Genomic DNA, 16,167 nt, shown 5'->3' with positions numbered 1-16,167 from the left:
ACTTTGCAGTCAATAACCTCTCTCAAATGACCTCGTCTACATAGGATGTAGTCCACCTGAGTACTCCTACCTCCACTTCTGTATGTCACTCAAAATAATCTGAACTCACTAATTGGTGGAAAATCTGAATGGAATGATTCTGATCCAGATCTCAGTCCATCCGTCCTCCCTGCCATCATTTCCAGGATTCAATGAATGAACTCCAGACTCAACAGCTTAAAGCAAATAACTAGAAAAAGAGACAAATCAGCCAGTTTTTGAGGTGAACTGATCCAAAAGATTCGGCTCCCTAAAGCTGTGAATCCCATGACTTCAGACAGTTCTGACCCCCCAGGAAAGACCGGAGGCAGAAGATGAGCAGTTCTCTGTGTTTCAGGCGGATCCCGGGTGGAGGAGGTGATGATGAGGATGGAGTCTCTGAGGGACAACGTCACCTCAGACACGTCCTTCATCTTCGTCAGTGGTTTCAGTGAGCTGGGGCCGCTGAGGCTCGTCTTCCTCATCTTCCTCATGTTACTGGTGTCCCTGTTGGCTAACTGCCTGCTGCTCTTCGTCATCGTTTGGGGGTGGAGCCTCCACACGCCCATGTGCGTCCTCATCGCCTGCATGGCGTGCGTGGACCTGAGAGTCCCGCTCTTCTTCTTCCCTGACGTTCTGCTCCCCAGCAGGTGGACTTCTCTCAGCAGGTGCCTTCTTCAGATGTTCTTCCTTCACTTCTTCGGTTCCTGTCAGTCCACGCTGCTGTTCTGGATGGCGCTGGACCGCTACTTGGCCATCTGCAGGCCGCTGTCCTACCACCAGCACATGTCTCCGCGCCGGTTCCTGAGGTTGGCGGTTCCTCTGCTGCTCAGGAACCTGCTCATGGTCTCGGCGGTGGTGAACCTGGCAGCGTCTCTGTCTTACTGCTTCAGGAACGTGATCCGGCACTGCGTCTGCGAGCACATGGCGCTGGTGGAGCTGGCCTGTGGGAGCACCGCCGTCAACAGCCTGGTGGGGCTGACGGCGGTGCTCCTCATCAGCGTGCTGGACTTCCTCCTCATCATCGCGTCGTACGTGGTCATATTCTGCTCGGTGCTGCGTCCAGGAAGAGCCGGTTCCAGAGCCCTCCACACCTGCACCACCCACATCATGGTGATCTCCGTGACGCTGACCTCCGTCCTGGCGGCCTTCATGTCTTATCGGGCCAGAGACCGCCTCTCAGCACCGGCTCGGATAGCTGTCAGCACCCTCTACCAGTTTCTGCCCAGCTGCTTCAACCCCATCATTTACGGAGTCAGAACCTCTGAGATCAGACGACGCTGTGGCGCGCCGTCCACGAGTCATCCCAGCAGACCTGAGGCCCGTGGGGGGCAGCTCCCCCCCCGTGGGTGTGAAACAGTCAGGATGCAGAGACTTCTTCCCTTCTTTCCTTTTCCGTCTGGTCCAACAAAAAACTGTGACAAATATAAGAAATATAAAAAAATTTAGCTTAACCCTTGTGCTATCTTAGATGACCCCCCCCTTCCATTGACGTGTTCTCCCTACCATGACAAAGGTGGATAAAGGTAGAAAGATTTCATGTAATCCATGGACACCAGTGAAGATCACAAATCATTGAAGAAAAAAGGTTCAGAGCTCTGTCTAGTGGGTCTAGATGACCCCACTCCCAACGTTAAAGTGCCTAGGATAGACCAAGGATTACATTACAAAAGGGGTTTATTCAAATGTACTCCTTGTGTTTCAGAAGATTCATAACCTCATGTTGTATCAGTAAAATCTGTCCAACACAAGAGGCCTTCAGCTCTAATCTGTCTGGACCAGTTAGAAAATAATTAAAAAGCCGTAATAAGTGCTAGGTTTATTCCAAGTCATATAAAGTTGACACTCCCTGATACAGTGAATACATTTCTAAAACTAACGACATACAAAATTCTGTCTAAAATATATACATTTATAAGAAATATTGGAAACCAACACATTGCCAACAGAGAAGTGGGACTCAGACTTGGGTTTTAATACAGACGACTCTTTTTGGTCACAGATTTGCTCAAACACTTGTAGACTAACCAAAAGTCTGTATCTGCAACTGATTCCATTTAAAACTTCATAGAACTCATTACACAGGACAATGGATGTTCAAGATGGTCTCAGAGAATCAGACATTTGTGGGTTTTGTAACAGCCACACCCCAGATCATAATTTGCATGCACTGTGGTTTTGCATGTCGGTCTCCTGGTTTTGGTGTGTGTACATCTATCAACCTGGTTCGACATCCCTATCACAGCCTCGCCATCACTTTGTGCACTTGGTGACACGAACGCCATCAGTATAGAGGAAAGATAGAAATCCGTCATCTTTACTAACCCTAACCCTAACCCTAAACAAAAGTAGCATCAGTTGTAATCGATACCAGGTCAGCGGGGGACGTGTGATGGGTCCGGGGTTCAGGCACCTGGGAAACAGAGCTCCCATTGGGGACCTGGTTGCCTGGGGCTCTGTTCTACGGCCCTGGGGGTGGTGATTCTACGGCCCTGGGGGTGGTGACTAGACCTGCTCCTCCATGGCTGAGTGGTCTTGGGGGGGCTGGTGTACTCTGTGGTGCCCCTGCCGCACTGTGTGGCGGGCCTGGTGCCTCGTGCTCGGGTGGGGGTTTTTTGGGACAGGGATACCATGCATGGTAGAGCTTGACAAGTCTTCCTCTTTACACATAACACCTCACCAAGAAGCCTGGGAGTTGATAGTAGGGGGGGGGGGGGGCTAAACCAAATAAATAAATGGATAAATAATAGAAACAAATGTAAATCAGTCAAAAGGGGGGAAAAATAAATACATAAATTAAAAAAAAAAGCAATTGAGCAATTGAACTCTCCCAGGGCCGGCGCCTGGGGGTGGGGGCCTGGACTTGCTCCGGGGGGGGCTCCTCTCTCTCTGTGTGGGGCAGTTTGCCCACCGGGGGACAGTCTACCAGCTGTCCCCAACCTCATATAATCTCATATTAGGGTTAAGGGGTGGGGGGTTTAACCTGCGATGCACCTTGGGGAAGGAGCTACTTGGCAGTGGTCCCCCTCCCATGGTTGCCGTATGGAGTGGGCCCCCCCTCTTTCGGTTTTATTTGCACCTTAGACATGTAGGGCCCTTGGTAGGGGGGGTGCTTGGACATCACTGCCAGCAAGCAGCGGATGTCCTTTTAGCACCCTACCCGCCAATTTTAACCGCACCTTAGACATTTAGGGCCCCTTGGTGGGGAGGGTGAGGGGACGTCACTGTGAGTAATCAGGAGATGTCCCCTCAGTGCCCTACCCGCCAATTTTAACTGCACCCCCTTTGTACACACACCCTTTACTCCTCAAAATATGCATTCAGAAATACACACACACACACACACCCTCACAAACACACACGCATTTCGCAAGGAAGATGGGACCTTGGACCATCTGTCCCCTAACCCATCCCCGGTAGGGGGTACTGGACCCTTGGCAACGGTGGCCATGTCCCCTGGGTGCTGGTTTCCTGGGCCCGGCGGTCCTCTCCCCACGCAGGGAGGGGGATCCCTGAGCCTTCTGGCGAGGCCAGAAGCCGGGGATCATATCACACCTGAGCCGGGGGTGTCCATGTCCCTGTGGGGTGGGTTCTGGTCCTTGTCCCTGGGTGCTGGACCTCGCCAAATTTCCAACTGTGGCCGAGCCTGGTCGGGCCATGTCTACAACACCCCTGGTGGGCCCCCCTTTTCCCCGGGGTGCCCGCCTGCTGGGCGGGGGCGGCTGGCCCCTGCCTTGCTCCTTTCTGGACCAACCGTGGGCCTGGTGGGTGGCTGCCTGGAGCGCGGAGCGGGTCTTCCTTTGGGGGTCCTGGCTCGTACCTGGGGTTGGGGCAGGGGGATGCCCAGAACTCCTGGGTGGTGGTGGGGTGCTCGTCTGGGGCTGTGGGCACCCTTCTCGGGTGGGGCCCTGCGTTGGGCCCTCCCGGCGCGGCGGGGGGGCTTCTCTCCTGGTTGGGCTGGGGCGGCACTCTCTTTCCCCCGTGCCTCCCTGCTCTCTGGCTCTGGGGGCCTTGCGGCGGTTCTGCTGGCCCTGGCCTGGGTGGCGGTTGTCCCCTGCCTGCTGCCGTGTGGCGTTGGGGGGTTCTGGCTGCCGCTGCTGCTGCGGCGGGGGTCTGGGTGTGGGGATGGCTGGGCGCTCCTCCTCCTTCTTTTCACATTCCACCATCCATTTTAGAAGAACATAAACACTCACCTGAGCACAGGTGTTAGCTCACCTTTGCACTAATAGTTTGCATGATTGAATGATTGAAAGATTTCACACTAGTTGGTTTGAAGGCATAAGTATGCGTGTGTGAACACTTTCTGTATTGCATACATATTGACATGTGGACATTTTTGCAGCTAGCAGGTCTGTTTATATCATTTGAGTGTGTGTGTGAAAAAATAAAAAAAAATGTAAAAAAATGTGTTTGTTTTGTTGCTGTGTGAACTAAATTATATAATTTAATTTACTTACGACACTTTTATGTTTTAACTTTTTGATGTTGACTACCCCCCCCACTCTAACCCCTTTATCCCCCATCTCTGACATCCCACTCTGTTTCTTTCTCTCCTCTTTTGTTTCTTTTTCCCATCCGGTCCAACAAGGAATGCATACAAATACAATTTTTATAAATAAAGCTTAGCCTCAAATACAAAAGGGGTTTATACAAATATACTCTGTCTGTCTGAAGATCCATAAACCCCAGTTGTAACAATAAAATCTGTCCAATACAAGAGGCACTCTGATCTGATCTGCTATCTCAGCTGTTGGACAGGACAAGTTAGAAATTGTTAAATTAAAAAGAATGCAGACTTTCCTGCAACATAGAATCAGCAGCAGATTCTCAAGATAACCTCTGAGAACTCTTAGGCAGAGAATGTGAGATCAGGTTAAAGCGACCCACAAAGACTCCAGGTGAACTCCAGATAAACTCTAGATGGATCCCAGGTGAACTCCAGATAAACTCTAGATGGATCCCAGGTGAACTCCAGGTGAACTCTAGATGGATCCCAGGTGAACTCCAGGTGAACTCTAGATGGATCCCAGGTGAACTCCAGGTGAACTCTAGATGGATCCCAGGTGAACTCCAGATAAACTCTAGATGGATCCCAGGTGAACTCCAGGTGAACTCTAGATGGATCCCAGGTGAACTCCAGGTGAACTCTAGATGGATCCCAGGTGAACTCCAGGTGAACTCTAGATGGATCCCAGGTGAACTCCAGATAAACTCTAGATGGATCCCAGGTGAACTCCAGGTGAACTCTAGATGGATCCCAGGTGAACTCCAGGTGAACTCTAGATGGATCCCAGGTGAACTCCAGGTGAACTCTAGATGGATCCCAGGTGAACTCCAGATAAACTCTAGATGGACCCCAGGTGAAGTTGTGTCGTTTGTTGAGTGGACGGTGCTTGAAGTTGCCGCTCACAGAGGAGGTCCAGATCATAGTTCAAAGGATTCCAGAGCTGCTCTGATCATAAAAGATCATCCAAAGATTTTTGAAAACAGCAGATGTCCAGCAGAACCATCAGAACCCAGTGGGTTCTAAGTTTATCCATCTACTGTTCAATACCGCCGGGAGGGGAGGGGGCATGAGGAGGAGTCACTAAACGGGCATCTACTTTTGACCACTTTTATGCTTTTACTCTGTTTTCAGTGAGTGTGATTATTTTATGGTTTTATTACTATTTATTACTCAACTACTTTTTAAATTTCTATTGAATGTTTTTGAGGAGCAATGGATGGACATGCAAGTTCCCTCGGGATTAATAAAGTACTCTATCATTTATCTACTGTCTGGAGAAGTTTTCTTCATGAAAAATTGAAGCTAAAATTCAAATATCTGAGATGGAAACAAGAGAATCAAGAAAACAGGACAATGCTGCAGAAAAATGTCTGATTTATTGTAAAGTACCTTAAAAATAAAAAAACTGGAATTCTAAAATGATTTGAATGTTTCATTTCAGGGCTGCACGGTGGCGCAGTGGTTAGCACTCTTGCCTCACAGCAGGAAGGCCCCCAGTTCAAGTCGCGGCTGGGGGACCAGAACCTGAACACCTTTCTGTGTGGAGTCTGCGTGTTCTCCTTGTTCATGCGTGGGTTTTCTCCGGCTTCCTCCCATTGTCCAAAAAACATGCTTCATAGGTTCATTGGTCGCTCTAAAATGTCCTTAGGTGTGATTGTGGTCCTGTGACAGACTGGAGACCTGTCCAGGATGTCCCCTTCCAAGGGATAGGCTCCAGCAGCCCCGTGACCCAGAAAGGGACAAAAACGGGTTTAGAAGATGAACGATTTCATTTCCTGAAAAGTAAAATACATTTAGAGCAAGAAGGAAATGTCAGTAATTGATGTTGTTGAAGGTTTTGAATATACATTTAAATGAAAATAACAAAACATACACCTTAGTGTGTGAGAACAACAATGCAGAAATGTTTCCTTAATTATTGTTTTCACCATATTTTCATCTCATGAGGACGTACACCTCACAGGTTTAGTAGAATGCTCCAAATCAGTTGATGAACCTCTGGGGAGCAAAAGCTGCTCCTCCCTGAGCTGCAGCTGGACTGCTGCTCCCCGCTCGGTTTGGATTAATGGGCCGTTGTGTCGTCATAACGGCCCAGTAGGGCATGATGCCCATAGCACAAGCCCCTGATCTGCCCCCCCACCGTGCACATCAGCTCAGGTGCAGCAGACGCATGGCGGCGTTCCCCGCATGTATTCATGTCCTAAATGTTCTCCACATGCTCTTCTCTCTGACCCAGTCTGAAGCTTTGCCGTCCCGCATTAACCAGAGAAAAACGGGATTCAAACCAACCACCTTTTGATTATTTCCTGCATGAAAATAGAAACTTTTCATGAAGTCCTGGAGGCCGAGCAGGCCGGATCCTCATCCCATCGTCTCTCAGTCTCAGTCTGGCCCTCCCCGGAGCTGCCATGGTGGTCCGGACCGCTCCAGCTCCAGGTTCCCGCCTTTGATTCAGGTACCAAGTCACGCCACGCCGCTGAAATCACACCGCAGGACCTCAGACCACGTCTGATTTTGAAAATACCGTAAGTGTGTGGAGTAGTTAGCACACGTGCTTTACGGACAAAGAGGAGAGACGCTGGAAACGTGGACTTCACAAAAATGATCAGGTGTGGATGCGAGGAGGACAGGATAACTCCCAGCATGCAGCAGCGAGGTGATTCATATGTTTAACTATCCGGCTGGTTGTCAGAGGATTTCCATTATGTTTGTAATTGCAGTTTTCACGGTGGACCAAATAAACCTGTTAGGAGAACCATTTGTGTCCGTGAAGTCACAGGGTCCATCCTTACTGAGTTTATAGAAAATATGTCCTGGTTTCAGAACAGGATCCAGATGGTTCCAGAGTGAATCCAGGTTTGGAAACGTGAATCTGTTTCAGAGTCTGACCAGTTAAAACGGTTCTGCTGAACAGTGGGTTCAAATGAGTCCAGAACCCGAGCTGATTCATCTGGAACTACTGCCTGACCTTCAGGTAACCAATCATGAATCGTCTCTCTTGAACGTTCATGAGAGAACCTTCAAAGGAGAACCCTCGTAGACAACCCTCATGTGTGAAGCTGTGGACTCAGTCTCAATAATTGGTTGGTTCCAGATGAAGCTCTGGAGAATTCCGCCGTTTCTGCATCAATTAAACAAACCAATTAGAGCCGTGCTGCCTTCAGGACCCGCCGTCCTGTGGGACAACTGGACGATGACTACAAAAGGTGCTGAGAGGCGCAGCCACCATTCAGTTGTCTGCCGGTGGTCTGTGGGTGAGTAAACGCTCCTTTTGTAATGTAACCCTTGTTCTATCCTAGGTACTTTAACGTTGGGAGTGGGGTCATCTAGACCCACTAGACAGTGCATTGAACCTTTTTTCTTCAATGATTTGTGATCTTCACTGGTGTCCATGGATTACATGAAATCTTTCCACCTTTATCCACCTTTGTCATGGTAGGGAGAACACCTCAATGGAAGGGGGGGGTCATAGGATAGCACCAGGGTTAAATCTTCCATCCTCTGTTCCTCTGTCATCAAGAACTTCACCAGGATCCAGATTGGACTTTAGTCATCATGTTCTTCTGGCTTTTATTTTGGAAAATCAATCCTCAGCTCTTCCTTCTATTCTTCCAAAGTCGTCAGCCTTCACTTGGATGAAGGAAAGGGTTCTGAACGGTTATGGGCCCATCAGCTTCACCTGAAAGAACCAAACAAAGCTGATCCGGTCACTGAAAGAACATCAAAGAAAAACGAGGGCCATAAGGAACAGAGGAGGACCTCCAAAAATCTGAGTTTAGAAAGGAGAAAAGAGGCACGTGGAGGAACTTCCAGAGAGGTGGAGGAAATCCAGACTCCAGGGGCCTCATTTCTAAAACTTTGCATAGGATTTGCGTCAGAAGTGGCGTACAGATGAAACACAGAAATATTGGGATTTATAAAACCGTGCGCACGCACATCCTATGGATCTTTCCCTTAATAAATCACAACCGATTCTAAATGCAGCGCAGCTTTTGAGGCTTCATGACACGCCCATAGTTGCCCATAAATAGTCCGTGAAACGCCCACAAATGAATATTCATTGATTGGGAAACCATGGCAAACACAGAGAGGAAATAAAAAAACGTAACTTCACTCAATGTGAAGTAGAAGTTATCGTTGGCGAGGTGGAAAAGAGGAGAAAACGTTGTTTGGAGGGCACAGTGTGGGCATTACTAATGCCAAAAAGGCACGTGAGTGGCAAACGGTGGCAGACGCTGTAAATGCTTGTCCACTGGGGAAAGTTGTTTTCATAGTAAAACATTTCTTCATAAGCTACAGAATTATGGTATTCATGCATATGCCTTTAGTTTGTTTTATTTTTGATAAAACAATGTATGGCGTATGTCTCAACCATTCAGAAAGCAACAAGAAATTACATTTGCTGATCAATTTCCCATTTCCACGTGGATTATTACCGACATCTGTAGCTTGTCAGATGTAATTAAATGGATGGAAATAAAATGCCCCATCACAATGCGTAATGACGCACAATGGCTGATGTTGAGCTCTTAGAAGATGTGGCAAATGGAAGAATTCAGAGTGAACGCATCTTTAGACAGCAAGAAGACTTGCTGGCAAACGAGGACGAGTGGCTCATGAGCCGGTTCCGACTTCCTCCAGCCGTCCTGTTGGACCTCTGCGGGCTTTTGGGGGGGTGTCACCCGGTGCATCTGGCGCGTCGGTGTCCCCCTGCGCCTCAGTCACCACTCCGCTTAAAAGGGATTCCCCAATTCTTGCCGCCAGTCTCTCATCAGGAGGGGTCAGCTCCGGTGTCCCCCCCCCCCCCCCCACACACACCCGTGGCAGACACGGGTGTGGGGGGGGGAGGGGGGGGGTCAGCGCTAGACGTGTTTTTGCCTCGACTTTGATGTCCGACCATTTCTTTTTTATTTCGGCCACGGTCCGAGGTTGTGAGGCTACAGCATTTACGGCGTCTGCCACCGTCTGCCACTCACGTGCCTTTATGGCATTAGTAATGCCCACACTGTGCCCTCCAAACAACACTTTTCTCCTCTTTTCCACCTCGCCAACGATAACTTCGACTTCACATTGAGTGAAGTTACGTTTTTTTTTTATTTTTCTCTCTGTGTTTGCCATGGTTTCCCAATCAATGAATATTCATTTGTGGGCGTTTCACGGACTATTTATGGGCAACTATGGGCGTGTCATGAAGCCGCAAAAGCTGCGCTGCATTTAGAATTGGTTGTGATTTATTAAGGGAAAGATGCGTAGGATGTGCGTGCGCACGGTTTTATAAATCTGAATATTTCTGTGCGTACGCACGTCCTATGTTTCATCTGTACGCCACTTCTGACGCAAATCCTACGCAAAGTTTTAGAAATGAGGCCCCTGGCTGCCTGGAGTGCGGAGTGGGTCTCCCTTGGGGGGTCCTGGCTCGTACCTGGGGTTGGGGCGGGTGGATGCCCGGAACTCCTGGGTGGTGGTGGGGTGCTCGTCTGGGGCTGTGGGCGTCCTTCTCCGGTGGGGCCCTGCGTTGGGTTCTCCCGGCGCGGCGGGGGGGCTGCTCTCCTGGTTGGGCTGGGGCGGCGCTCTCTTTCCCTCCGTGCCTCCCTGCTCTCTGGCTCTGGGGGCCTTGCGGCGGCCCTGCTGGCCCTGGCCTGGGTGGCGGGCTTGGTCGCCCGGGCGGCGGTTGTTCCCTGCCGGTTCCCGTGTGGCGTTGGGGGGATTCCGGCTGCCGCTGCTGCTGCGGTGGGGGTCTTGGGGTGGGGATGGCTGGGCACTCTCCCTCCTTCTTTTCACGTTCCACCATCCATTTTAGAAGAACATAAACACTCACCTGAGCACGGGTGTTAGCTCAACAGACTGAATGACTGAAATATTTCACACTAGTTGGTTTTAAGGCATAAGTATGCGTGTGAACACTATCTGTTTTGTGTACATGTCGACAGGTGGACATTTTTGCAACTAACAGGTGTGTTTATAACATTTGAGTGTGTGTGTGGACAGGCTCCGCCCCTTTTTTTTTTTTTTTTTTTTTTTATTTGAACCTTACCATAATGATTAACAACCAGTAAACTTGTTGCTTTATGCTGCTTCATGGTCTTACCCCCCTTCCCCTCCTATTATCACCCCCCTACCCCCCCTCTCTCTAACATCCCTCTCTCTTCTTCCCCTCTTTCCTTTTCCGTCCGGTCCAACACCAAAGATTTTCAGACATGTTTGAAATCAATAAAGTTTGGCCTCAATTACAAAAGGGGTTTATTCAGACATACCTTTGGTTTGACTGAAGATTAATAACCCCTCTTGTTAAAGTAAAATATGTCCAACCCAAGAGGCCCTCAGCTCTCATCTGTCTGCCCAGCTGTTGGACAGGACAAGTTGAAAAAAAAAAAAAAAAAAAAAAAAAAAAAAAAAAAAAGAAATGAGGCCCCTGGTTTAAAACTAGAGTCCAGGTTCGGAACCAGCAGCTTCACTGAGATGGACAAACATGGAGGTTTCTTCACAGTGAAACCACTGGACAGGTTTTCACAGGAACCACAGGAATTGTACATAGTTCCCCAACGTAACCATTTTTAACACATCATCCTCATGTTCTCTGATCTCTGCTTTTCATTTTAACCTGGTTGTTCTTCCGCGAGGATCTTCTGTTGAACCTGAAAAATCAAAGTGTTCTCCGTGTTCTCATGCAGAGGATGACACTTCAGCTTCTTCTGCTGGTGTTCCAGTGAAGCGGCGCCATGTGGGAGGCCGCCATGGATGGGAACTCCTCCCACAGCAGCTTCGTGTTCAGGTGTTTCCCAGAGCTGCACGCTCACCGCCGCCTGCTGGCGCTGCCGTTCTTCCTGTCCCTCCTGTCGGTGCTGCTGGGGAACTCTGCGCTGATCCTCGTCATCCGGCGGGAGGAGCGCCTGCGCGGCCCCATGCACCTCCTCATCTGCGCGCTCTGCTTGGTGGACATCCTGGTGGTGGTGGCCATCCTTCCCAACATGCTGCTGGGCCTGACGCTGGACCACAGCCGCATCTCCCTGGCGGCCTGCCTGACTCAGATGTTCTTCACGCACTTCCTGTCGTCGGTGGAGTCCACGCTGCTGCTGACCATGGCTCTGGACCGCTTGGCGGCCATCTGCGAGCCGCTGCGCTACCGCTTCATCATGGACTCCTGCATGCTGCTGAGGCTGCTGCTCTTCACGCTCCTGCGCAGCGGCTCCATCATGGCCACGCTGGTGGCTTTGGCGGGTTCTCTGCGGTTCTGTGGCTCTAACGTCATCCAGCACTGCTACTGCGACCACATGGCGCTGGTCAGCCTGGCGTGCGACAGCACGGACAGGAGCTGGAGCGCCGGCGTGGCGGTCATCGTCTGCTTCGTCGGCGTGGACATCCCCATCATCTTCTTCTCCTACGTGAAGATCCTGAGGGTTGTTCTTCGAGCCGCTAGAGAGGATCGCTCGAAGGCGTTCCACACCTGCAGCACTCACCTGATGGTCATCATGTGCTTCTACCTGGTGGGCAGCGTGGCCTTCCTGTCACGTGACCTTTCCTCAGGTGTCGGCGCCTTCATGGGGGTCCTGTACATCCTGCTTCCTGCCACAGTCAACCCCATCATCTATGGCATCCGCACCAAAGAGATCCGCAACGGTCTGCTTCGGCTTTTAAAGGTCAGAACAAGGAACGGCTCTCAGAAGACGTCCCCTGAAGGAAGGAGACGGTCCTGAGCGCATTCCGGTTCTTCATCCAGAACGCTGAGATCGTCACAGGTGTCCCGACAGCAGCGGAGTCTTCTTCGCATCGCAGAATGAGCGGGAACCTGGACGGCAGTGCTCCATGATGGTTCCTCACAGGGCTGACATCAGAACACTTCCATTCTGGTTCTCCTGTGTCTGAGTGGCTGGAACGTTTGGTGGTTGAGCTCTGAGCTTTGAATGAATAAATGGACATCAACCCAGAAGTTCAGGAGTTTTCATTTAGACACAAACGTTCTAACGTTCCTCCAACAGGTTCAAGTCTTCCCAGAACATTGCTTGAAGGAGATCAAAGCTAATAATCCTGAAATCTAAAGAAAACGTCCTTAAATTTACCACAACATTCAAAAATGAAATTTAAAAATAGTTCCTCGGATCCCTGAAGAACCGATCACAGTTCAGTTTTACCAAAATCGTCTGATTTTGGTAAAACTGAACCTGGATTTTTCTGGCGCCGCCCGGAGCAGCAGCCTGTTACAGCAGCTCCCTCTCTGTCGTGTGTTTTTCTGACTATTCTATTTTCTGACTATATTCTTATACTATACCATGGGTGTGCAGTTTGCGAGACTCGTTTTTTGGCTCTTTTTTCTCGCTGGACTGCTTCTATTGACATCGGGGGACCCGACAGCCGTGGATCCATTGTTTACACGCGTAGACAGCTGCTCGCGTACCACAACAGCGGGCTGCACTACGTGGACAGACCAGACATCCCCGCCGAGATCAGGAAGAAAAGAAGAAGAGGATGCAGAGCAGGAGTTAGGCGCCATGAAGGGAGAAGTCGGTATAAACCATGCCTGCCGACTGTCGTCATGGCCAACGTGAGATCTGTTTCTAACAAGCTGCAGGAGCTAACGGCGCTAACTCGACTACACAGAGAGTATGGGGAGAGCAGCATCTTGTGCTTCACAGAGACTTGGCTGGATGATCTTTCCTCTGACGAACATGTCTCCCTGAACGGATTTCACCTCGTGAGAGCGGATCGGACAGCTAGAGAGAGCGGCAAGAGGAAAGGAGGTGGGTTAGCGATGTTTGTGAAGGACAAATGGTGCAACCCGAGACACATCAGTGTCAAGGAGAGACTCTGTACGCGGGACATTGAGCTGCTGGCTGTCAGACTTCGGCCATATTACCTGCCGCGTGAGTTCTCGCATGTTATGGCGATAACTGTTTATATCATCTGCTAACGCAGAGGTGGCCTGTGAGCTTCTTCACACTGTGGTGTCTCAGCTGCAGACAGCACACCCCCACTCTTTTTTTCTCATATCCGGAGACTTTAATCATGCTTCACTTTCCTCCACTCTCCCAAACTTCACCCAGTATGTTACGTGCCACACCAGGAACAACTAGACACTGGACCTACTGTATGCAAATGTGAAGGATGCCTACAGCTGTTCCCCCCTCCCCCCACTAGGTTGCTCAGATCAGAACCTGGTTCACATTTTGCCTGTCTATAAACCCGTGGTGAAACAACAACCTCCAACTAGAAGATCTGTGCGAAGATGGACAGAAGAGGCCAGTGAGGAGCTGAGGGTCTGGTTTGAGACCACAGACTGGGAGGTGCTGTGTGGACCGCATGAGGACATCGACAGTCCGACACACTGCATTACAGACTACATAAACTTCTGTGTGGAGAACGCTGTGCCCACCAGGACGCTGCAGTGTTTCCCCAACAATAAACCGTGGGTGACCCCTGAGCTGAAGACCCTGTTAAACCAAAAAAAGAGGGGACAAAGAGGAACTGAGGAGGGTGCAGAAGGAACTTAAAGTGAAGATTAAGGAAGGCAAGGGGAATTACAGAGGAAAGGTGGAGATCCAACTACAACAAAAGAATGTGAAAGAGGTCTGGAGAGGCCTGAAAACCATCTCTGGACTCAACACAGACAATAGGTGCAATCAGGGTGACCAAGAGTGGGCTAACGAGCTCAATTCATTTTTTAATAGATTTGATGCAGGGCCCACTCCCCCCACTATAACCCAGTCATCATTGGACCACTCGAAACCCCCAATATGCCGGTCTCAGCTGCCACCCCCCACCTACTTATCAACGTCTGTGCCATCACACATCCCCATGACAACGTTAACACCCCCCCCTCTACAATCCCCTACTTTGCATTGCATAACTGCCAGCACCCAAACCCCCCCACCCAGCCTCAACATAACAAAGGAGCAGGTGAGAAGAGAGCTTCAGAGGATCAAGACCAGGAAAGCCACAGGTCCAGATGGCATCTGCTCCAGACTGCTCAGGGACTGCGCTGACCAACTCTGCCTGGTTGTAGCGTCCATGTTCAACCTGAGCCTCGACATGAGGAGGGTCCCTGTGCTGTGGAAAACCTCCTGCGTGGTCCCAATACCAAAGACCGCACAGCCAAGGGAGCCCAACCATTACAGACCTGTGGCTTTAACGTCTCACCTAATGAAGACCCTAGAGAGGCTGATCCTGAATCACCTCCAGCACCAAGTGAGCCCAGTGCTTGACCCCCTGCAGTTTGCTTATCGATCAGGCATTGGAGCGGATGACGCTGTCATCTACTTGATGCACAGAACTCTGCTGCACCTGGAGGAACCTGGAAGTACTGTCAGAATCATGTTCTTTGACTTCTCCAGCGCCTTCAACACCATTCAACCATCACTGCTGAGGGGAAAGCTGGAAGGTGTTGGGGTTGACAACCAGCTGACCTGGTGGATTGTTGACTACCTCACCAACAGACCACAGTACGTGAGGCTCCAGGACTGTGTGTCTGCCCAGGTGGTCTGCAGCACGGGGGCTCCACAAGGGACAGTGCTCTCTCCTTTTCTTTTCCCCCTCTACACATCAGACTTCCACCATTTGTTTTTTATTTATTTTTTTTTTTTTTAACTTGTCCCGTCCAACAACTGAGCAGACAGATGAGAGCTGAGGGCCTCTTGTGTTGGACATATTTTACTTTAACAAGAGGGGTTATTAATCTTCAGACAAACCAAAGGTATGTCTGAATAAACCCCTTTTGGAATTGAGGCCAAACTTTATTAATTTCAATCATGTCTGAAAATCTTTGGTGTTGGACCGGACGGAAAAGGAAAGAGGGGAAGAAGAGAGAGGGACGTTAGAGAGAGGGGGGGTAGGGGGGTGATAATAGGAGGGGAAGGGGGGTAAGACCATGAAGCAGCATAAAGCAACAAGTTTACTGGTTGTTAATCATTATGGTAAGGCTCAAATGCAGTACAAAAAGGGCGGGGCCTGTCCACACACACACTCAAATGTTATAAACATACCTGCTAGCTGCAAAAATGTCCACCTGTCGACATGTACACAAAACAGATAGTGTTCACACGCATACTTATGCCTTAAAACCAACTAGTGTGAAATATTTCATTCATTCAGTCATGCAAACTGTTAGTGCAAAGGTGAGCTTACACCTGTGCTCAAGTGAGTGTTTATGTTCTTCTAAAATGGGTGGTGGAACGTGAAAAGAAGGAGGGAGAGTGCCCAGCCATCCCCACCCCAAGACCCCCACCGCAGCAGCAGCGGCAGCCGGAATCCCCCCAACGCCACACGGGAACCGGCAGGGAACAACCGCCGCCCGGGCGACCAAGCCCGCCACCCAGGCCAGGGCCAGCAGGGCCACCGCAAGGCCCCCAGAGCCAGAGGCCAGGGAGGCACGGAGGGAAAGAGAGCGCCGCCCCAGCCCAACCAGGAGAGCAGCCCCCCCGCCACGCCGGGAGAACCCAACGCAGGGCCCCACCGGAGAAGGACGCCCACAGCCCCAAACGAGCACCCCACCACCACCCAGGAGTTCCGGGCTTCCCCCCGCCCCAACCCCAGGTACGAGCCAGGAGCCCCCAAGGGAGACCCGCACCGCACTCCAGGCAGCCACCCGCCCGGCCCACGGTTGGTCCAGGGAGGAGCGAGGCAGGGGGCCCGCCGCCCCCGCCCAGGAGGAG

At 50.6% G+C, this 16,167-nt stretch overlaps 2 protein-coding genes across 2 annotated transcripts; both read left to right on the top strand.

Annotated features, from left to right (window-relative positions):
* Positions 1-42: 42 nt before the first annotated feature.
* Positions 43-3,577, top strand: LOC111948478 (olfactory receptor 52K2-like). The gene is made up of 2 exons (XM_023961800.1): positions 43-1,367; positions 3,439-3,577. The coding sequence occupies exons 1-2, from the start codon at positions 400-402 to the stop codon at positions 3,575-3,577; spliced, it is 1,107 nt and encodes a 368-aa protein (XP_023817568.1). The 5' UTR covers positions 43-399.
* Positions 3,578-10,941: 7,364 nt separating this feature from the next.
* On the top strand, positions 10,942-13,161 carry LOC101163303 (olfactory receptor 51E1). The gene has a single exon (XM_004085891.3). It carries the CDS (start codon positions 11,245-11,247, stop codon positions 12,217-12,219), a length of 975 nt encoding a protein of 324 aa, XP_004085939.1. The 5' UTR covers positions 10,942-11,244; the 3' UTR covers positions 12,220-13,161.
* Positions 13,162-16,167: the final 3,006 nt, after the last annotated feature.

The sequence above is a fragment of the Oryzias latipes genome, chromosome 13 (assembly GCF_002234675.1).
Source record: "Oryzias latipes chromosome 13, ASM223467v1".
Classification (NCBI taxonomy): Eukaryota; Metazoa; Chordata; class Actinopteri; order Beloniformes; family Adrianichthyidae; genus Oryzias; species Oryzias latipes.
The sequence above is the reverse complement of the archived record's forward strand: the minus strand, read 5'-3'. Positions and strand labels throughout refer to the sequence as shown.